This window comes from Notechis scutatus, chromosome 1, assembly GCF_049901735.1.
Source record: "Notechis scutatus isolate UNSWTSFEM ecotype Mainland chromosome 1, rNotScu1.2, whole genome shotgun sequence".
NCBI lineage: Eukaryota > Metazoa > Chordata > Lepidosauria > Squamata > Elapidae > Notechis > Notechis scutatus.
The window spans coordinates 98,876,326-98,900,068 of NC_142009.1; the positions used below are offsets into that span (position 1 = coordinate 98,876,326).

The following is a 23,743-nucleotide window of genomic DNA, read 5'->3' on the forward strand; positions in this document are numbered from 1 at the left end:
TGAAACGGGAAGATGATCCATAAGAATTGGCTTTTACTTATTAGGACACAGATATTTGTATAACTGAGATTAAAATCTAATTAATTTTATAGACTAGATTGATCCCTCTATCCCACAACCAGAAGTATCTTCATGCAGAACTCCTTTCTGTGGAAAAGATTAACCTCAGTCTGGGAGCCAGACAGTCTCCTTCCACAATCTCTTTCCTCTGTATTCTAACGTCCCTAAAAATATGTAGCGTTTAAATAAAAGACTTGAAGTTAAGTGACACATTAAATAAAGTTCTGGTCCTCCTAACAGTTTTATTTAAACAAGGTTGTAAAAATAAAGAAGTAATGAATAGAACTTGGAAATCTATGACCTCCATCAAAAAGTTAAAAAAAAAATGTATCAGTCATACATTTAGGACCAAAAATGAACAAGAGATACCACAGTGGTTAATACAGAGCAACTGATTATGTGTATTCAGAAGTTAGCTGGTACTTCAAAGTACAACGACACTAGAATATAATGAAACTAGTGTGAGTGAACTGTTGATGGTTTGTGTAAATATTTAAACTGCTCTGATTTTGTCGAAGCAATAGAATCTTTTCAAGTCCCCATTAGCTGCTTTCACAAAAAATGTTTACAAAAGATAAACATCCCCCCCAAAACACAACCTAAATAAATAGTTTGTCTTAAACATATTGGGTTAATTGTTCAACAATGGCATATCAGTGTCCATTGGCACAGGAGCAAGTTCACACAAATAAAATAATGTAGCTTCACTGGCTTCTGCTTCTGTCAGAGGTTCCAGACGAACAAGTTTACTTTGGGTTGGTTGAGGATCCAGACTACTTTCAAGGAGTTCATCCACTTCTATAGATTTATCTACAGAAGATGTGGTTTCTTGTGTATTCTCTGTTGCTGTGCTTGGGTTTCCATCAAACAATGCAAGGAGAGGGAAAGCAGTATATTGAATGAGCTGTTTATCTATAGTAGAAGAAAACAAGTCAAATAAAGGCATTATTTTACACAAACAGAAAGACCATTTCTGTATTTTTACAAAATGAAAGTGATTAAAAAATAGAACCCGTTCAATATATTGTAGAAGATTACCAGTATGCATTGATTGCATTGTTCATATCTAAAAATAATGTCCATAAATTGTGAATACTGGACAAGCAAACAATTTTACAATATGAAAACTCAGTCACCTGTTTTAGGGTTTGAATTAGGCACATTTTGTGAGTCTTCTTGTGGACTATTACTTTTCATCGTTTCAATTCCCTTTGTTTCCACCTGCATAAAAGATGAGATGAAGAAAATATATTACAGAACAGAGCCTATCAAAGTAAAATACAGGTAATAACCATTTGTTCTATGACCAAAGTTACAATGTCACTGGACAAATGGTAATTCCACCTGGTCCTTGAAGTTACGGTGTTGCAGGGGCCCTGTAATCACATAATCAAAATCTAGGTGCTTGGTAACCTATCCGCATTTATAATTGCGGGATGCACTTCAATTTCCTCAGGCCCACCTATCTCCCCCCCCCCTTTTTACTCTTATACCTGCCCTGCACTTCACCGTCTCTGCCTCCCTGTGCGCTGCTGTTCCCAGCTGACCTTTGCCATCTTCCTTCACTGCTGATGAGGTGTGCCGGTCTGGCCCTTTGTGAGGCAGGTGCTGGCCACGTGATGCTTTTTTCCTAAGGCCACATGCAGCCTTCCTGAAGTCACATATAGCCAGCATCTGCCTTGTGAGGGGAAGAAGAAGACAGCAAAAGTGAACTGGGGATGGCTAGGGCAATGCAGTGTACATGTGGGCTCTTTGGCCCCTGGTGGCAGCCCTCCCCCCATTTGTGTTTGGCCATATCAGTTACTTAGTGGCACACTGCCCTGATTGCAAGCTTACTGACTTGTTAATTGGAAGCCAGGAGAAAGTTGCAAGGAAGTCCTTGCTTAAAAGCCCAGGATTCTCACTTAATAAAGGCAAGGGAACTACCAGGACTACCATAGCTAAGTGATGTCATGTGACATTATATTTTATGACTGCATTGTTTAGCAATGGAAATTTCAGTCCTGGTTACTGTAATTAACAGAGGATTATCTGTATTCTGCAGCAGCATTTAAAAATATGTGAGATGCTATAACCAAAACAAGTAATAATAGTTTTCAGGAAAACACAATGACAAGCTAACATTTTGTCATGTAATTTTTTGGAATTTTAGAAGCCTTTATTTGTATTTCCTCGACATATATGAAAAACAGACTGGGGACATTAATACCATAATATATAAATTGTAATTTTATTCCTACCACATAAATACTTTACACTAATATGTAGAAAGCATTTAGGCCACAGCTTGTTTTGGAAGGTTTGGTCCTGAACTAAAACATACATATTTGGTATATTTTGATACCCCATGGAACAAAATAGAGCTGTTTTGATATGGGTAGAAATGGTTTAAAGGATTGAGGATGGAAAAAGTGAAGATGTTGGCAGATGAGGAGAGGCAAGGAGAAAAGGAAAGTTATTGGCAGGTTAAGAGATATGGATCAGTCAGTGAAATATGCTGTGGCTGAAGGGAGGGAAAAGAAAAAAAAGATCCTGAAAAGATGGGGGAAAGGCAGGCTGGTGGGATGTGCACGCCTGGGAACAGTTAAGGGAAGGTGCAGGGAGAGGAACTTTGTCCAAGTTTCCGATCCCAGATTTTGTTTCATCTGAAGCTTGAAACGGCACCACATTTAAAGTTTCAGTATTGCCAAACTGGGTCCCCTGAAATTGCTTAGCAAAACTTCTGGAATACAACATCTTGTTGCAGGTTCAAACCAAAATATTTTCCCCATTTTACAAACATCCCTATTTTGATAGTTCTAAATTGTAGTACGTCCCTGTAAGTCCAAATCTCTGTAAGGATGTACTAGATAAGATATAGAACATGGAATAATAAGCTGTGAAAAGGGGCTGAGTTCAGTATTAGAAAGCATGGCAATTCCAATAAATAGAACTGATCTTAAATTATGACCTTGCTAAAATTCAGACTTTTAAAAATACGAACATGTGATGTTTTAACACATTTCATTGATGTGCCAATGTAAAACTTACTTTTGTACTACTGATATGACTTGTAGGGTTCATCTGTACGGAACTCGAAAAAAGCTGAGCAAAACAAAATGTCACATTTTAAAAAGAAGATTCTCAAGGAGAGAAGCAACTTAGAACTAAGGAGAAATCTCCTGACAATTAGAACCATGAAGCAATGGAACAACTTGCCTCCAGAAGTTGTGAATGGTCCAACACTGGAAGTTTTTAAGAAGAGGTTGGATAATCATTTGTCTGAAGTAGTGTAGGGTTTCCTGCCTCAGTGGGGGGGTTGGACTAGAACACCTCCAAGGTCCCTTCCAACTCTGTTATTCTATTCTATTCTAAATAATAAAGTTGACTATTTTTAAATTTCCCAGTATTTTGGTTATGAAAATATCTACATTGGAAATATTATTCAGAAAACTACTCTGAACATTTTTTTTTATTTTTTTCTGAAACTTTAAAGTTGCAATTGGCATTAATATAGCACCTTGATAAAGTATTTATTGATTTTAAACCAGAAATATTTCTGTTATTTTACCAGAACAGTATAATAAAGGGAATACATAGCTAATTTTACATGTGTTAACTGCAGCGAGAATTGTTTTTACACAACAATGGAAAAATGAAGAGATTCCTACAGATGAAAGTGTTATAAAAAAATATTAGAATGTGCAGAGATTGATAGATTAACGTTAAAAATAAAGGAGAAGGAAGAAACATTATTTTTAAAAAGGGACTTGTTTTACTAATGGTTAACTAACAGAAACAGATGTTAGAAACTAAAAGATTAAAAGAATGATTAACTATATAATGAAGGTATTATAATATGGATAAGCTAATATCATTATGTGGTTGTTATCGATGATATGTATACTATGTTTACAATTATTAGCTTTTTGTTGTAAAATTAATTGTACTTAGACAACACACTGTTCATATAGTTTTTTTATGTTTCTAAAGAAAACATTTTAAAAGAGAAAAGAGTTTTATAAAATTGAAGCAGAAAAAAGAAGCAGCAGCAGATATTTACATCCACCAGAAGATCTGGATCTATGCTGAACTGCCGTCCTGAAAGCATGGCCTGAAAGTCCTCTAAACTGCAATCAATGCTTTCAAGGTAATCCAGGAGTTCCATCCTAAAGAAAAAAGACGACCATTTAATTTTTTTTTAGCAGTAACTTGTTCCCTCCTTACCACTTTGGACTTCTAAAATAAAATCAAGAAAAATGCACTATTATTTTCTATATAATGTAAAAATATTTGAGTATTTTTCTCTATAAGAGTATCAACTGGTACAAAGTATGAATTCCAAGGACAGCAGCATATAAATACAATTACACAAAGCCCTGGATACAACCACCCAGGCTATCTGAAATTCATCTGTAAGAGATACTTAATATTTATCAAGAATATTGCGCATGGAAATTGATTTGACAGAAAAACCTAATTATTTAGGAATTTAAAGACTTAGAGTACATGTGTTATTGTGGATTCAAATAAGCACCCAATTACTCTAAAACCATTGAATTCAAAATTCCATATTCTAATAATAAGCAAATTGGATTCTTCTGAATTTAGCCTGTTCCTAACAGGAAAACAGATAATCAGCATATTTAAAACATATGTGCAATGTAAAATACATGTGCAATTAAAAGAGGACGATAATAAGATGGTGCATAAATTTTAAAGCTAAAAATAACAAGAAAGTAATGCATGACTCACTTTCCAAGAAGGTTGATATTTTGTGAGATCACTCCATTTTCACTAAGAATAGAATCCATCATTGACACTGGATCTTCTGTTGTTAAAGTCGATTGGTTGTTTAACTGAACAGCACTAGACATTAATGGGTTTGCACCATCAGAGGAAGGACTCATTGATTCATCACAGGAAATACCAACTGGTTCAGCATTTGTATTTTCTTGAATTATAGGTGTATATTCATCCTCATTATCATCTTCTACAATTACAATGTCAGGACTATAGCTGCAATGCAAATGTAAAATTAACGAAAAACAAGCCTTCTGTAATTTGATGAGAAGTAAAACTATGAAATTGTTTTACAGCTTTGCTCAACAAGCTGTACTGGTTGAGTACTTCCCTTTCACTGTTTCTGTACTTCCCTTTGAATAATTAGAAGTTCAATACATTTTGGAGAGGTAATAGAAGGGAGACTAGATATTTACACAATAGAATCACACACATTCCACATGCACATTTTCTTAAACTGAATGTGGCATTTTAAAATTTAACTTGTGTATATTTGCATAAGCTTTTTTAAAAAACAAATCAGAATCCATTTAACTAAATCCACAAAGTATTTGCAACACTACATTTATTAGGCATTTAGAACTTTTGCTTTTAAACACCCCACCATCACCAAAAACAGATGCTCTAAGTTAGCTTTGCAAAGCAAGCCAGGATTATTAATAATTTTACTATTGTTATTTGCTACTAGTCCTTATGGTGATACAATCTGAATCAGGTCTTGACAGATCTAAGCACTACTATTTTAATGAAAATATTTGGATTCTGCTAACTTATCTACAGAATTTAAAACTGCAGGCATCAATGCAGGATTGTCCAAAATTGCAATTATGTTTATTACACATATAAATGTTTCTTACTTTGAATCTGAAACAGTATCTTCACTGGTTTCCGGAGTAACAGGTGCCTTTTCTTCATCCCCACTATCATCAGTGATATCATAAATAATAATGTCATCTGACAGTTGGTCTCTTTGCTTTAAACCATCACTCCTGTTATGTGAAACCTGTCCATTTACAAGCTGCAATAACATAATTGCATAATAAAGATAAAACAGAAATAAGTATAGAAATGTCTTCAAAATGAATAAGAAACAGTTAAAAGTGCTACATTCAGAGTGCATTTGAAATGGATTTACAAATTATTTAATTCCATAGCTATGGAATTAAAATAGGATTCCTAACAGGATAATCATTCTTAAATAATTTAAGAGCAATATCTTGACTAAAAGAAGTACAGGCAATCCTCAACTTACAATAGTGATTGCTCAAAGTTACAATGATTCTGAAAAAAGTGACATGACCATTTTTCACACTTAGGACCGTTGAGCATCCCCGTGTCTTTGGCAACTGACTCATATTTATCACAGTTACACTGTCCTGGGGTCATATAATCACCTTTTGGGCTCAATTGCTGTAAACTGAGGATTACCTCTATGGTATTGTAACACAGAGGTTCTTACTCGATTTAGGAGAAAGAAATGAACAGACTTGCACCTAATCTCAGCCATCAATGAAAAATATTTCATTATTCAAATGGTGTTTATTAGTAGTTCTCACTTTTGTCCTGGAGACATCAATTTAAGCCTTCATTGGATAATTCTGTCTCTCTCTCTCTCTTCCATCATCCAGCTACAATCCTAATTACAACTCACTATATAAGGAGCAGTGTTGACTCTTTCTTCACATCTGAGTGACATTAATTACGAAACTTTAAGAGTGGGATTCCAGTTCAGGGTTAAAACAAGGCTTCAGTCTGTTAATATTGTAAGCCATTAATTTAAGAGGCTTTTCTGAATTCTCTGCCTTTTGACCTGAAGCTATATGCTGCAACTATCAACCTTAATTAAAGTCTATCAATAACTCCATTTTGTAAAGATGGTGCTGTTTTGATTACTGGAGTTTGACTAATGTTTTACTAGATATAAAACTGCCTTTTTGTCTTTTAAACTACAAAAAATTAATTTTTAACAAAGAATTTAAGGGTATTATGCAACCCACAATGAAATTAAAAATCTTAGGGAAATGGAAATATGCCACAAACTCAAGAATAATCAACCTCACAAACTTTGTAATTTTCTTTCTACTGGAATTCAAACATTTGCACTGCACTGTATAGCTTGGTTTAATATAAACCATTATTTAATGTATTTGTAATTGAAATCGTTATAGCTGAAGGAGAGTTGTTATATTCAACAGAGGAGATAAAAGTTATTCTTTTAAAAACAAAATAATGGGCACAAACATGGACCAACCATGTTTACTAAAAAATGGAATGGTTACAGAAAAGAAATGCAATGGGTAGAATACAGGCAAATTTATTCCAGTGGAAACGATTTTTTATTGATAAAACTATGGGATGGTGATGCCTTCTATTTCCTGCATCTTGAAAAATGCACAAGAGAGAGCGCTCAAAGGGCGGACTTAAAGGAGAATGTAGAATATCAGGGTATGTACATCTGTGCAAAGTGACTTGCGTTTGTACAATTTTGATTCTTCAATACAGGTAGTCCTCATCTTACAACCACAACTGAGCCCAAAATTTCTGTTGCTAAGTGAATCATTTGTTAAGTGAGTTTTGCCCCATTTACGACCTTTCCTGCCACATTTGTTAAGTGAATCACAGCAGTTGTTAAGGTACATAGTTTTTGAGTGAATGTGGCTTCCCCAATGACTTTACTTGTCAGAAGGTCACAAATATGATCCCATGGCCCCAGAACATTGCATGAGTCACTTGTTAACTAAGTGTCTGAATTTGGGGGACTTCCGGTTGGAAGTGGAGACCGCAATCATCCACTGCTTCGATCTGTGCTCTCCTGTCGGAGGACCCCGGTCATCTGCATCTGGGGACAGAGCCACCCTGTAGGGGTGGTGAAGAAAGGGGATACCGCCAGCTGGGTCAAGGGGAGCTGCATCTCCTCTCCCTGGCTTGGCATTTACTGCTCTCCGAAGACGGCTGTAGTGGTGGTCAAACATGGCCACCCTGAAGAGGAAGAGCTAACCGGACAAGATTGTGCAGGAGCGGAAAGAAGACGATGGCATGGAGACTGGGCTAACTTGGCGCAACATCTAAGTTTTGACAGCTGCAAGTGGCTTCAAATCTAGAAAGCCAGAAGAAACTATCTGATTAAATTGGATAAAAATACGGCTTTGACACTAAACAGGCTTAATCTAAGCTGAATTTTGAACATGTCAAAGGGAAATTAAAAAACAACAATTGACATTTGGACTTATTGGGTTTTTGAACTTTAACAAAAAAGCCTCAAATAGAAGGAAAAAGCGGAAGGAAAAAAGAGTCGAATTTGGAGATATATGGAGAGTGCCATCTGGTAAAATAAATAACTTGTGGGGTTTTTTCCCCCTTAGTCTGGTTCTTATAAACTTTCACTTGATACAAAGTAACTGAAATCTTGAAACAATAAAATAGAGACCCTGGAAAATACAAGCAGAATATTGAATATTAAAACAAAGAAAAAGGCAGGCAGAAACTATCTTGGGATTGTTTGGTATAAACTTTAATCTATAGATATTGAACTATTGGATGAATCTGGTAAACCCTAAAGAGGAATTGATAAAAGCTGATCGTTGGAAGTAAATTTCATAGATACTGGTTGAATTAGGTTACTGGACAGAAGTGAATTAAAAATTGTTCTTGGAATTAAAAATGGAACTTAGAAACATGAAAGAAAAGCTACAAGAAGGTAAATTGCTGACTTCCGGTCTGAGCTTCTTCAGCGACAAACCGAAACCTCGTCTCTGCGAGGCTTCGATCCGTGCTCGCCGCTGGAGCACACCAAGCTGGCTGGCTTCGGGGCTAAGCCACCCCGTAGAGGTGGTGAAGAGGGGGGAAGCTGCCTGCAGGGTTGAGGAGAGCTGCATCTCTCCTCCCCAGCTGGCCATTACTCCCTTTCCCGAAGGCAGTTGCAGCGGTGGTAGAAATGGCCACTACAAAGAACTCAACCGGAAAAAAATGTGCAGGAGGAAGATAAGAGGAGAAAGTTTTGGTTGACTGGGTCAAACAGCAAAAGCCAAATAAGGTACCTTGGAATTGAAGCTATTAAAAAACAATAACATTGTTCCCTAAGAAGATTTTTAAATTGCGAAGGAGAGAGAAAAGGGAAAAGATTCGGTTTTTATTTTCTCCTTTTGCTATACTGACAGCTAAGAGACTTAAGTAAAAAAAAATCCACTTTGACATCAATAGGCATTTAATGCTGAAAATAAAAAGTCAAAGGGATAATAAAAGATTTCTGGATAATTAAAAGCTTTTGAAAACAGGAAAGGAGAGAAAAGAATCAAAGGGCAGGATCTGGAAAGGAGGAGACTGCCCGGAATTAAAAAGAACTTACAGCAAAACCTCAACAAGACTTCCAAAAGATACATTCTAACTGAAATATCACAACAAAAACCCAGGAAGAGAAAGTGAAAAAGAAATAAGAAGATATAACTCAGGACTATCTGGATTACTTGATGATTTCTGGATTCTTGTTATTGTTTTGAATGACTAAAATCAATCGGGTGGTTGTTTAAAACTATTTAAAATGGCTCCACTTTTAGAAGAACTGAAAATGGAACTTAAAAAGTACAAAAAGATGCACAAGAAGGGAGAGGTTCTTTTGGCTTCGTATTTCAATTTTTAGAAACGGAGATTTGGAATTATGAGAAACAACAAGAAACGCTTGCAGAACAAGAAGATTGCGATAAAGAAGAAGCCATCTTTAATGAACAAGTAATCTTAGATGGGGGGAAGGAAACGGGGAAAGAGAATGGAAAGTTTAAGATTGGGAAAAACAACTCCAAAAAAAAAAAAAAAAAGAGTGAAAAATAAGTATAAAATCAGAAAACAACAGAAGAGGGAAATGCAGAAGAGAGAATTAGAAATAGAGAGACAAGGGGGTAAAAGGGGGAGGGAGAAGATGAGAGGGAAGAAAGAAAGCAAAAGAAGTCATAAAGGACAGAAACAAAATACAGAGAAACAGGGCCTATTTAGAGATAATGGGTGAAAATTTAATGTATTAGAGATATTCCCCTCTGAAAAAAAAATCGGGGCCGGCCAAAAGAGACCCCCCACTGCCCGCCCCTCGCGCCGCCCACCGCCCGCCCGGGCTCAGCTCGCGCCGCCCGCCCGCCCGGGCTCAGCTCGCGCCACCCGCCGCTCGCGCTGCCGCCCGCCTGCCAAAAAATCGGAATTCCGATTTTAATCGGAATAATATCATGTCTGTAATGGAAAAAGGGATTCTGCAAAGGGACATAAGATAGTATGGTTATATTAGAAGCAGAAATAATTTTAGAAAATATGAAACAATGTATGATTAAAATGTCTGATAAAATAGCTATCGTAATTCAGTGGAATGCTTGTCAATAAAGAAATGTAAGAAAAGGTATATTTAATGATTTATAAAACATATGTGAAGAGAAATAAGGGAAAAATTAATTATGGAGATTATATGTGTTTTTAAGGAAGTATGATATTTAATTGAACAGAAGTGTTAAAGATGTTAAGATTTTAACGATTATTAATGATAGAACTGAACTGGAATGGAATGAGGGCTTATAATTACATATATTTACAATCTTTTTTTTTTTTAAAGAATATAGTGTGTATTATAAGAATGTACCAAGCAGAATTCGATTGGAAGTTATGTATTATGTATGATATTGAAGGTCATAAACTTAAGGTATATATTGAAGTTTAAATAAGAGTTGAATGGATGTAATTAAAAGATATAAAGGTGTCATACTCCAATTAGTAACTACAGAAGAAAATTTGTTTAATGAGAAAAGATAATATGAAATTGAAACAGAACAGATAAAAGTATAAATATAATGATTTGAATTGAGATGAAATAATCAAAATAAAATTGAGAAAATTAAAAGAGGGGAAAAACTATATAGAAAATGTAAAATAGTATAAGATATGGAATAGAATACAAAAAGGAGCATGAAATTGAGTTTTGTGTCTGTATAAAGAAGTTCAACCCGGGACCATGCTATTTTCAAAAAAGATGTTTTACTTGTATTTTGTATGTGTGAAAACCCAAATAAAACTTTTAAAAAAAGAAGGTAAATTGCTTTGCTGTGCCTTACAACTTTTAGAAATGGCGATTTTAGAGTATGAAGAAAACAACGAAAATTAAAGCAAAGGGGGGAAAACATGGGAATTAAAAATTGGAGGTTTGAGGAGGTAACTAAAAGGGGTTTACTTTGAAAACCAAACAAAGTAAAAGGAAACAGAAGAAAAGAGAAATGCAGAAGGAAATTTTAAAGAGGGAGGGGGACAAAAATTGGAGTAAGAAAAGAAGGGGAAGAATGAAGGGAAAAAGAGACAATAAGAAACAGAACCAGGAAACAAAGAAATATGGAAATCGAATAAAAATGAAAAGAAATTATTCAAAAGACAGAGATAATGGTTAATTAAGAATTAAGAAAGGGAATTCTGCAAGTTGAGGAGGTGTAATATAAATGTATCACAAGTAATAAATTAATTAAGAAAAAAGGGAAATATAGAATATTAAATGAAAGTTTGGAACTGATATTGTTTTGTTATTACAATGTTTATTTGTTTTCTTTTATTAAACAATATAAGAGTTAAATGGAATGGATGTGAAAAAAGGGAAATTATGATAAGTTTTTAAACTATGTTTAATGAATTTATAGACTACAGCTAAATGAAATATGAGAATTGTTGTTAAGAGAATAATATTGGTCTATGATGAATTGAATAGATTAATTTTTCTTTTTGAAATCATAATTATTTTTTATGTAATTAAAGGGGAAACTTGTGGAATCTGAATTAAAAGGTATATATGTAATGTAGTTGTTAGAAGATTACTGTTATAAATTTTTTAGTTAAACAATTACTGGGATTTAAAGGGGGATTAATTAAATGATATATAAGCTATAGGGGTGGCACACTCCAAATGATAATTGTGGGGGAAACCTTTTTGAAATTTTTGAATTGAGATGGAATTTTTGGAATGATGAAATAAGAATATGCGATGAAATAGCAAACTTGACAGACAAAAATATAAAGTATAATGAGTATAAAGACATGAGAGTTATTTAAAATTTAAGAAAATAAGTTGAATAATGAATTGAAAATATATATAAAATAAGTTGGAGGAAATTACAAAATATGTAAAGTAATGGTAAGATATGAAATTAAATGTGAAAGATGAATATGAAATTATAGTCATGTTTGTATGGAACTGTGATAACCTGGAATCATGTTGTTCACTAAAATAGATGTTTTTAATATGTGGAAAACTGAAATAAAATTTTATTAAAAAAAACAAGTGTCTGAATTTTGATCACATGACCATGAGGATGCTGCAATGGTCCAAATATGAAAAATGGCCATAAGTCACTTTTTTCAGTGCCGTTTTAACTTCAAATGATTACTAAATTAACTGTTATATAAGTTGAGGATTACTTGTAATCTGTAGGTCTACAGCAAGTAAAAATTGTTGGAAGTCTCTGCTTAGAACTGCAATCACTAATCTCCTCATATAAAATAAAACTTCATTTAAACTGGTTTTCACCCGTATCTCAAACATCGATATTAAGATAATTCCCTGAAGGTAGATAACTTTTTACTTTTAAATATGTTTTAATATTAACTCACATGATGTTTGTTTTCTGATGAGTCTTTGACTATCTGCTGAAATAAGTTAGACTTTGGAGCCACATTAGTATTCAGAAGCAGTGGGCTAAATCAGAAAAAAATATGTTAATGCAGTTGTAAAGGCTACATTAAAAAAATATTGCCGGAACTCTCAAAAATAAGCTTACCGTTTGCGTTTCAGACTCACAAGCTGATTATTCTGAACGAGAGTAACAATGAACTGCACAATCTGCAGAAAAAATACAGTATGTTTTGTTGCATTTCAATCTCAAACAAACTTTCCTACTTCTGTTGAAATAAGTCTGAACTTAACAGAATGTGTTAATTTACATTGGAAATTAAGTTTCTTGTGCATAAGAGAACAAATTGTTAACCAAGTTGCACAAAAACAAAAGAAGTTAATAACTTATTTGGATCTCTTCAGCAAATTCTCAAACATAAAAGCCTATATTTCAAGATTTATTCCAACTGTCAGATTGAGATAACATAGATAGAGTGCTCTACAGATGCTTCAGATGGCTTGGACATGTGAGAAGAGCTGGTTCAGGAAACTGTCAACACCACTGTGGTTCCTTGATACCTCTAAAGAGATATTGGTGCACTCCCTTCTGAATAAACTTGCCCTAAAGCAGGGGTCCCCAACCACCGGTCCATGGACCGGTACCGTCCGTGGAACAAGTCCTACCGGGCGCTGGTTTGTTGGCGCCGCCATCTTTTTGATGAAAAGTGCTTCCGGTGAGCTTTTCTGGGTAGAAAGCTCACGGAAGCACTTTTCATCAAAAAGATGGCGGCGCTTAGCTCGGTGAGCTTTTCCGGTAGAAAGCCATTTCACCCGGAAAAGCTCATCGAGCGCTAGCGCCTCATTTTTTTGATGAAAAGTGCTTCCAGTGAGGTCACTGGAAGCACTTTTCATCAAAAAGATGGCGGCGCCAGCCAATGCCGGTACCGGCTGCACCATAAAAAGGTTGGGGATACCGGCTGCGGCATAAGAAAGGTTGGGGATCACTGCCCTAAAGTAAGCAATATTAGGCAACTATAGTCTTGTCCTTTGAAGAATGTTGTTGAGAAAATAATGTGGTTCCAGAGGCAGATGCTCTAGATTTAACAGATTATATGGATCTTTTTAAGCAATCCTAGAAATAAACAATATGGGATTGGTTGTTTTAGTATATGACCTTTGACACAGCTATCTTGGATCCTCCCTGACCTCTAAAGAACTTTCTAGACTGCCTATTATGGTTGGGGATTCAAGACACTGTTATACAGTGGTTTCACTCCTTCCAAAACAAGCAGTTCCAATCAATGGCAATGGGGGAGAAAAGGCTGGTTCCATGGATGTTCCCTTGTCAGCTTCTATAGGGATTGAATATCTTGCCCCTGTTGTTTGACATGTACATGAGGCTGTTGGAAAATATATAGATTGGGTGAGGTATATTTTGCCCCTTGAAGCAAGCAAGGAACGTTTTTTTCCATATTCATAATTTTTACAAAATTATCTCTATTAGTATATTTTCTTAGTAACATCAACATTCACAAATAAAGCACTTGCATTAGTAACTTGAGCTAAGTTTTCTACAATGAGCACAACTGATGGATAGCCAATACAAAAGCATTTGAAATAATTCCAACATTACAATTAGCCTAAAGCATCAAGTATTATATACAAGGATTTCTGCTGAAGTAATAAGATTTTCCCACATACATTTTTTATCTGCCCTGATTTATTCTAAAGATTCCGATTTTGGAGAAATTTTTACTCTCCAATTGCTATCAGTAAAAATTATTTAATCTACCAATTTGTACTATATTCACTAAAGCCAATCTTTTTCCTTCACATAGATTATATATTAAAATGAATCTTAGAAAAATTAAGGTAATTACCTTTCGAATAACTTGCTGCTGCTGTAGATGTTTTGCTCTCAATTCTGCTACCTCTCGCCAAAGAGATTCATTTTCTCTGTTTCAAGACATTCATAGTTAGTGCAAAGATTAAAATGTTTGCAGATGAATATTAGAAATATATTGTGAAAAACAGTAATAATAAGCAATAATATGACACAGATCATCTCTTCTATGGGTGTGAGACATAATTTTTAAGGTTAAAGTAGAAATTTTCATGTTGAAATATTTGATATAAAAGGCCAGTTTTTCCAATTTTGATAATAAAGTTGCATCATATTGACTAATGTGTATTTTACCTCTTAAGTGCAGAAAGCCTAGATTCTATGGTTTCTTGTTTAATTTGAACCTTCTGAGCACTGTTTATAATTTTAGACAGATCTTCTTGGCGAATTTTATTTTCTTCAGGCTTTGAGGAAGAAACCTATAAAAAAAACATTCCAGATACAAATGAGAAATAATATACAAATTGATAATAGCTTGAAATAGGTCTTCTGTGATGACAAAAACTGAAATTTGTTTTGGAAATGAATTCCAAAATACTATGATGCCTGTGAGATATGCATAATATAGGTGAACTTCAGCAAAAGGTGCTCAAAGATCTATAAAACTTTTCACTAACCTTCCTTTTAATATGTTCCAGTAAGTCTTCTCGTCCTTGTTTGAAATAGGGATGTTGGAACTCAACAGGTCCATCTCTTTCCAATTTAACAATACCAGAATCCACATGGACCACTTTACGGAAACCATCTAAAAAATTATATCCACAATGCAAAAATCAACAAGAATATTCAAAGGCCTCACTCAACAAAGTGAAGATTTCCATACTTATACAATGTACCAAAACTGCAATTCTTGTGTAAACAGTTTCACTAATGCACAACTGTCTTTTACTATCACTCAAATCCATTCTGTTAATTTCTACAGAAGCCATATATATAAAAAAATCAACATAGGAAACAGTGCCTGATCACTTAGTTCACATATGTTCTAAATGGGTTTAACAAATACATGCTATTATCCTAATATAGTATAACACTGTATTATTCCAAGAAAACTGCACTGGTATGTTTACTACAATGGATTTCATTTGAAATTTTAGCCAGTTAGAACTTTCTCCCCAAAGAATTTCACTTAGCAAACTAATACTCATGAAAAATGAACATGAATAATTTTAATTAATTCCCATTCTCTCATCACCTTTTTCTACATGCCAACGAATGGCATAACCTTCTAGAATAGACTTTGGGGTACAAAAGACTGCAAAGATAGAGAGAAATCAGCAGAAACTGCCTCCTTTCCAAGTCAACCAATGGAAATGTTCCACTGTATCAAACATTTTCCCTTGTTGGAAAGTATTCTTCCAGCTTGCAGGAAGATTATGATGAATCCAAGCCATAATATATAAACAAGATTGCCATCTCAAAATTGGGAGATAAACTGGCCCTACTACAACTGAGCAAAACCTAACCTTTCCAGGTGATACTTGTTATCAATAGAATTTTATTCTTAATATATTTGTGAAAAAATAGTTCTGCAAACTGATGCTTAAGGACATGTTACAAAAGGTCAAATCTTTTCATAACCCTGAAGCTCTAATGTTCAATAATGACACAAGGCATGAAAACAATCCTTTTTGGATTTTAGTGTTTCAGAGGACCCAGAACACTGAGAAAATTTCAGCAAATGCAATTCCTAAAATATAGCAACTACATTCCTTAGAAAATATTTTATGTTCATGATCAAAATTTAATCTGAATGACTGATAAAATGTACTAGTAAAACAAAAAATGAACCTACTTCAAGATTAATAGTATAAAATGTTCTATATTTTAAGTGTAGATCTAAATATATAATAGTGCATATTACTAAAAAAATCCTCACACATATTTAGCTGTCTCACAAAGCTTGCCATATTGTTGTGCTTGAAGTACTTTGGAAGAATCTCTTTGGCAAACCTTTGTTCATCCAATACGAGAAAACTCTGGCCATTCTGAAATTAAAAAGTCACACACAATTATGGTCAGAATCTACATGAAATGAAAAACATGTTTGTATATATTTACAGCTAACTTCTCCTTGAAACATTATTCAGTGCAAATATAACCTCTAATTTAAAAATATATAGTTAATATCAAAATTATAAGAGCTTTCACTGAAAATGGTAATGATTATGAACAAGATTAGCACAGAATCTTGAAGAGGCAAATCATGAATACATTAATGACAGAAACTCAGATCAAATTACAGGACAGTTTATTATGTTTGACCATATAAAAACTGCCTAACAAAACAAATTTTGGTTACAGGTTATTTGATTACAGGTTGGTTCTAAAACATGTATTTTTTTATAACTTCTACTTTTAAGAGCCATGGTGGTGCAGTGGTTAGAATGCAGTGTTACAGGCTAACTCACTGTTCACTGCCAGGAGTTCATCCTCTTCGGCTCAAGGTTGACTCAACCTTCCATCCTTCCAAGGTTGGTGAAATAAGGACCCAGATTGTTAGGGGCAATTTACTCTGTAAATTGCTTAGAGCAGTGGTCCCCAACCTTTTTTATGCTGCGGCCCGGTACCGGCATCAGCTGGGCGCCACGGCCCGGTACCGGCATCAGCTGGGTGCCGCCATCTTGTTTTGATGAAAAAGTGCTTCCGGTGATCTTACTGGAAGCACTTTTTCATCAAAACAAGATGGCGGCGCCCAGCAAACCAGCGGCCCGGTAGGATTTGTTCCACGGACCGGTACCGGTCCGTGGACCGGTGGTTGGGGACCCCTGGCTTAGAGCATGCTGTAAAGCACTGTGAAGTGGTATATAAGTCTAAGTGCTATTGCTATGAACACCTAACCAGTTGTTAGCAGCAGGCTCCCACCAGATTGGCTAACCTAAGGAAAGGCAGTGCTAATCATTTAAGCCCCCTACAAGGGAACAGCTCTTTTTTTTTTAATTACACAGATTTTATTACATATATGTGTGTATGTGAACCAGTTTTGTATAGTGGTTAAAGTACTAGATTAGAAACTAGAGGGCCCTGAATTCTAGTCCTAACTTAGGCACAAAGCTAGTTAGGTGACCTTGGATCGCTCAGGCTCTCTCAGCTATAGGAAGAAGCAGGCAATGGCAAACCAAACCAAGTCTTGCCAAGAACATTGCAGGGGTATGTCTAGGCAGTCAGACATCAACATTAACTTTACGGCAGTCCCCCCTCCCCTACAAAAAGTGTTCATAGTATTTTAAATAGTTTTATATATAATCACAACTATCTTTAAATACTTTTATATACAATCACAATTATGACTGGAATCTCAGTCACTGAATGAAGCAGTTACTAAGCAAGATGTCATGCGATTACTCTGCTCAGCAACCACAATCCTGTCAATCATGGTTGTGATTAAGCGATCTTGTGGATCATTAAGTGGACAGAGTCTTGGTAAGGAGGGTGAGGTTCCTGGGGGAGGCTTAACTCAGGAGCTGAAAATCCAAGCAGCATTTTCAGCCCTGAACAGAGATACTCATCCACATGTTCTGTGATGGGCCTCCCCCATCAACCAACCTGAGATCCCCTGCCCTTTTTTCCTTACCACACTACATCCCCATTTTCTGCTTAGGCTTCAGCTTCCTCTCGCCTTTGGGAGTGGCTGAAAGAGCTGCTTACCAAAGGAATTCGCTACCCTCTTCTCACAGAAGGGAATTCCTTCAGGTGAGTGCAGGAAAATGGTTCAAAATGGTTTGAGCTCCATTTTGGCACCCTGTTGGAGTTCACTTTCCCTCTATGTGCAGGAAAGATCTTGTCCAAGTAAGGTGCAGGAATACAGCCCAAATATTCAAGATTTGACTTTTGTTTCTGCACCCTCCATGGGAAGGAGAGAGCACTTTCAGAAGGGTGCAGAAATGAAGCAGAAGCTTTAGGATTCGAGCTGTTTCTGCTCCTCATCAGAGGAGTTCAGTTCCCCTTGTCAGGCAGCTCTTTCAGCCAATCTCCAGAGACAGGAGGCAGTTCACTCAGCAAGAAGCAGCAGCTTGCAACTTTCCCTGCCAGCTTCCCTTCTGACTTTCTCAATAAGTTGGCAAAGATTGCAAACAGCTATCACTATGAGCATGGGGTTCTTGACAACCCCCTTGTAAGTGTGAATAGACTGACAAATACCAGATTGTGGACCTGTGACCACAGGCATAGTGGTGCAATGTTTTGTGATGGCTGAAGTGCTTTATGGGCTATAAAGCACCATTTCCAAGCCTATTATAATTTTGGATTGATGTTAAATGAAAGGTCATAAGTCGAGGACTGCCTGTACATTAACTAAATTCTTGTAAGAGGCTTATAACACAACTGAATATTATGAATAAAACCCAAATAACAACATTATGGCTTTCCCAAATTAAGTCAGTATTTGAACTTGAGATTTTTCTGGTCATGTCTCTAAATTATATATTTTGGGGAGATTAATCTGTGATCCTTAATATTCCCAGCAACAAAATCAAACACATGACTATGGTTGCGACAGGAATCAGCATAATAGCAACGACAGATAGCCTGCCTATCATTCTGTCATTATAAAAAAATAACAATATTACTCTATTCCCTTCAGACACAAGACAAAATGGTCCTGCCTTAAAACCAGAGATATCCTACCAATGTTTGGTAATCACTTACTAATAGCATCAACATAAAATCACATTGATATACATTTAATATACCAGTGGATCATGGGATCTCCAAGCAAAGGGGATTTAGAAACAATTATATTCTGGAAGACTAGGATTTATAGATCTATTTTTATATCATTAAGATGACCTAATAGCCTAGTTTACCTACTAGTGATTAATCCAAAATAAAACTTTAGAATAAAGAAAAAAACAATTAAATACCCAACTTATATTTTAAAAAGAAAAAGGCATATGCAAGTGGACATGGCATAAAGGCAATGTAAACTATGAATGTCTCCTAGGATCTGCTCAATGTTTGCTTTAACTCATCCAAAGAGTATGTATGAAAATTGATTGCCCTAGTTTCCAATTCCTCTGTTGCAACCTGTACAGAATCAAAAACAATCTTAAAAGTAAAAAAAAAAAAACAAATACTATTCCCTATGCCAGCAGAAATAGAAAGTGGTATAACTTCATTTGTTTTTTCTAATATTAAATTCCTCTGAGAAAAAAAACAAACTTCAAAATCGTAACAAGGAAACGTATTTCTTACAACAGTTACAGCATCTCTCCATCTCCAAATATAAGTATTTGGCACAAGAACAAATGTGGTTGTAAATTCTCTCACCCTTAATATCGAAGAATTTTTTTGTAAGCAATTTCCTCAGAATAAGAATAACTTAATTGTTACAGTGTATTCTCTGTAATATTTTGAAACCAAATACTGATCTATGGAGCAACTATCTCTGCTAGTACTGTATTAGGCTATATTTGCGCTATTTCCAATCAGACTCAAGACCAAGGACATTTATATGCTGAAAATACTCCAACATCCACAGAAAAGTCTACTGAAACAAGCCATATTAATAACATTTGAATCTACTGATATTATACAGAGGTTTTTTTCCACTTGAAGCTGATGAAGTTACATGTTTACTAATAGGTAATTTCCCCAAATTGTGACAAACAGAAAAGCAGTTTGACTACCTACCATCAGTCAATAACTAAACCCTAATTGGATTTGCTTGTGATTTCCATTATATTTGAACTCAACCACTGTAATTTATTGAATTGAATTTACTATATTAGACCATATTTTATTTAGAGTAAGAAAATGTATGAACCAATTTACTCTTGCTAGAATAAAGCAAAATAGGAAGTCAGGACTGACATTCCTGATCATTTCTGAACCTATTTAAATGTTAATAGCCAATGGATCAGAGCTAAGGTAGTTAACAATAAAAAGAACAGATAGACCATGAAAACAATACGCAAATAAAACGGAACAGTGACCTAAGTACTGTTCTAAGCAACACTCCTTTATTAAATTGCTTCCTACTTCTAACAGCCATTGACAGAAAATTAGCTAGCAAGAATAAATTTTGAAATTTTATCTTCCAGCAAATATTTAATAAGTGGATCTTTCTGAATGTGCAGTTAATACAGTTATAAAATCAATGGTGGGCTCCAGTTTAAAGATTGCAGAAGAACGTGGGGCACAAACACCACTTCCTGTTTATTACAAGGACAAACCCTCAAACACAAACATTTTTCTTGCAAAAACCTTGAGGTAAGTACATTCAGGAAAATTTTCAAATATGATGCCAAACTTGACTTGGTGAACAAGAAAAATAACAAACTGAGACAGCCTGGAGAGACTTATGGAAAATGAAGAATTATATCCAACTTGAGAAAGAACCGGTGACAGCCTAATATAAAGTGAGTTCTTCCAGTTATCAGAGACACATTCGAAAGTTTGTGACCAACCATAGGGAGATAGACCCAGAATGCAGTAATTTTCCTATATCCTAAAGCCATTTTCCTCAGGTGCATGAGCCAGGAGGCTAGGCAAGTCCAGCCGGTAGAGTGGCTTTTATTATTGAGGTTATTATTTACCTCAAGTGTCAGGCAGCCATATCAATTATTTAAATAAGTAATTCAGGGCATGGAAAGAGTATGAACATTAAATTGATGACTGCATTTCAATGCCCTCTTTTTGTGTACAAAATCAGCACTATCGGGAAGCATCATATACACACAGTCAAGACTTTTCCACGCACATTCCTTAGGCGCAGGAACAGCTTGATGTTGAGCAGAGATGTCAAGTGGGATGCTTGACTAGCTAACAGGGATCAGCTTCCTCACCCAGGGCTAACCGGGCATGTTTCAGGGTTCCCACTAGCGGCACCAAGGGATCTCTCCAGTTTTGCATACACTCCAGAGACGTGTCCGCCCCCCGCCCCGTTGCGGTCTCGGTCCAGACCCTTCTGCAACGACGCTTTCCACTCGGAGGATCCCTCGGCGGCCTTGCAGTCCGCCATGTGACAGTTGAGGCCTCCCGACGGCCTCGTCCCCGGGAAGGACGAGGGCGCGACGCGGACCCGGGGAAACGACCGATGCGGGGAACGGGAGAGCTTGCATTGGGGAGGTAACAGGATCCGAGGCCCGTCGGTGATCTCGGAACAAACCTTCGTCCGAGGGGGAAAAAAACCGGGACTCATGCCGGATCACGCCCCCTTCCTCGTACACCGCCTCCTGCCGGCCCTTTTGTCCCGCCCGAGGGGGCCGTACAGGCGAGAGGGAGCCTGGCCGCGAAAGCAAGGCTCCAGGGCGGCAGTTGGAAGAAGGAAAAGCCCCCCCCCCCCACCTTCGCGGCTGGCCTCTCTTAAGAGCGCCTACCTGGCTCCAAGTGATGAGCTGGTTGCTGGGCGCGTCGCCCACTAGAGCCCAAAGTTTACTTAGAAAGGCCGGGACTGCCGTTGCGGCGACGGCGGCAGCAGCGGTGCCAGTGCTGGCCGCCGACATGACCGGCTGCTGCTGTTGCTTCATGATGGCTCAGCGGAGGGGGCAAGAGCGGAGGCAATCCGGACCGCTGTCCTTCCTCTCGGCGGCGCCGATCGTTCCTTGAACTGGCGCGCCTGCGCAGGCTCGCGAGACACGCGAGAGGCCGGGAGCCGCTTCTTTCGCCCTGCTTAACGGGACCACGTGCGCGGCCCTCGCGAACCACAACAGCCAGAAGCCTCGGCTGCCATTGGATGAAGGGCTCGCGGGCTCGCCATTGGCTTGGCGCGGCGGAAGACGGAAATTTCCACCGACTGGAATGCAAAAGAGTGACCCGAGGCAGCCATTGAGAGAAGCGTTCGCCTAATAAGAATGAAAGAGCCGCGCGCGTGTCAGGTGAAAAGGGGGCGGGGGGGTGTTGCCTAATGCTGGAGCTGCGGAGGGAAAGTTACCATAGCAACAGAGGGATAGCAACCACAGCAACCTTGGAGAAAACACATCGGCGCTTAATTGAAGATTAACTTTCGCTCCGCTTTTCCTCTGTTTACATGTCCAGTCCTATACTCCTCTAATCTAATCTTCAGCAACGGAGTGGTCAATGTCTGCAATACTCTACCTGACTCTGTGGTTTCTTCCCCAAACCCCAAAAACTTTAACCTTAGACTGTCTACTATTTACCTCACCCCTTTCCTAAGAGGTCTGTAGGGTGCGTGCATAAGCGCACCAACGTGCCTACCGTCTCTGTCCTATTGTTTCTTTTTATTTTTCTTATATGTATCCATGTATTCATAACTATGTTTTTACTTTACCTATTATCTTGTAAGCAATTGACAAACCAAATAAAATAAATAAAAATAAATAAATCCGCAGGAACTAAATTAGATCGACTCAGCCTTTGTCTATAAAATTCCAATTAGGAGTGAAGTGTCAGCAGTGAAATATTTAAGTTTATTCCTAGGGAACTTATGTGTTTTATAAGAGACAGACTGGCTGTTTCCTTATCTGGTACAGTAGTTGTATTCGTGCTGCAGAGCCTTTTACTGAAGTATGTTCCTGAATAAATCTTAGTTCGTTGTTATGAAGACTAGCAGAAAAGAGCTGAGGAGGACAAAAATAAGATACTCAGATCTGAAGTTAGGATGGAACATTATTTGCATCTGGCAGACACACAACTGGTTGTTTCCGGATAAGTTTTGGAAATAAACTTAAACGTTGCTCATATTAGATCAGTAGCTAGTTTGCTTGGACCTGATGTAGGAGTTGTAGTAATACTCATCCAGTTTATTTAACTTTTTTATTGCGTTCAGGGCCATTGAGTTATCCCATCAGAAGGAATTTACTGCCAGAAAGAATGATTAATCAACTAAGAGTTAGTCAATAATCTTAATTAAACGATTTAAATTATGCCCTGGTTTTTTTCTTTGTTGTGCCTTCTATTTTTATGTGTAGTCATTATTGCTGCTCGGAGCAACCCCCCCCCCCCCACTTTTAACCTTGATGCCAAACTGACAAAGTATGACTCATGATGTTGTACCTCTCTTGAATTTGTGTCATGACATTGCATGACACAAGTATGAATACATCAGGGGTGGAGCTTTCTTCCAAATGTCACAGTGAACATTTTATTATTCTATGATACCTGTGGTTAGGAACCTAAGAAGCTGGAGAGAGCCCTAACAGTTAACCCTAACAAGACAAAAGGCAAGCAATCCTTAACAGCCATTCATTGCTGCTTACATTCAGTTTACCATGAAAGGGAATTCTACCAACTTGGAAGGATTCTTGAATTGTATTTTCATGATCTTAATCGACTATCATATGCTCGGTGCCTGTGTGAGAGGAAGAAATACTTCTTGGCTTCTGTTATTTTTTCCTAATTTATTAAAACCATCAAGATAAATGCAGGAAATTATTACCAAAGCAAGTTTTATAGTATGTTAAACAGCATTTTATTAT

The 23,743-nt window shown here is 36.8% G+C and overlaps 1 protein-coding gene across 2 annotated transcripts; it reads right to left on the reverse strand.

Moving 5' to 3' along the window:
• Positions 1 to 277: 277 nt before the first annotated feature.
• HSF2 (heat shock transcription factor 2) lies at positions 278 to 21,930 on the reverse strand. Of its 2 annotated transcripts, XM_026666054.2 has the most exons (13): positions 21,686 to 21,930; positions 16,246 to 16,354; positions 14,984 to 15,111; positions 14,661 to 14,785; positions 14,344 to 14,419; positions 12,630 to 12,691; positions 12,463 to 12,547; positions 5,700 to 5,860; positions 4,795 to 5,058; positions 4,103 to 4,208; positions 3,091 to 3,144; positions 1,197 to 1,281; positions 278 to 972 (listed from the first exon to the last, which is right to left on the reverse strand). In XM_026666054.2, exons 1-13 carry the CDS (start codon positions 21,833 to 21,835, stop codon positions 692 to 694), a joined length of 1,686 nt encoding a protein of 561 aa, XP_026521839.2. In that variant the 5' UTR covers positions 21,836 to 21,930; the 3' UTR covers positions 278 to 691. The 2 variants fall into 2 exon arrangements, with proteins under 2 accessions (XP_026521839.2, XP_087828755.1); XM_087972629.1 differs by lacking the exon at positions 3,091 to 3,144.
• Positions 21,931 to 23,743: the final 1,813 nt, after the last annotated feature.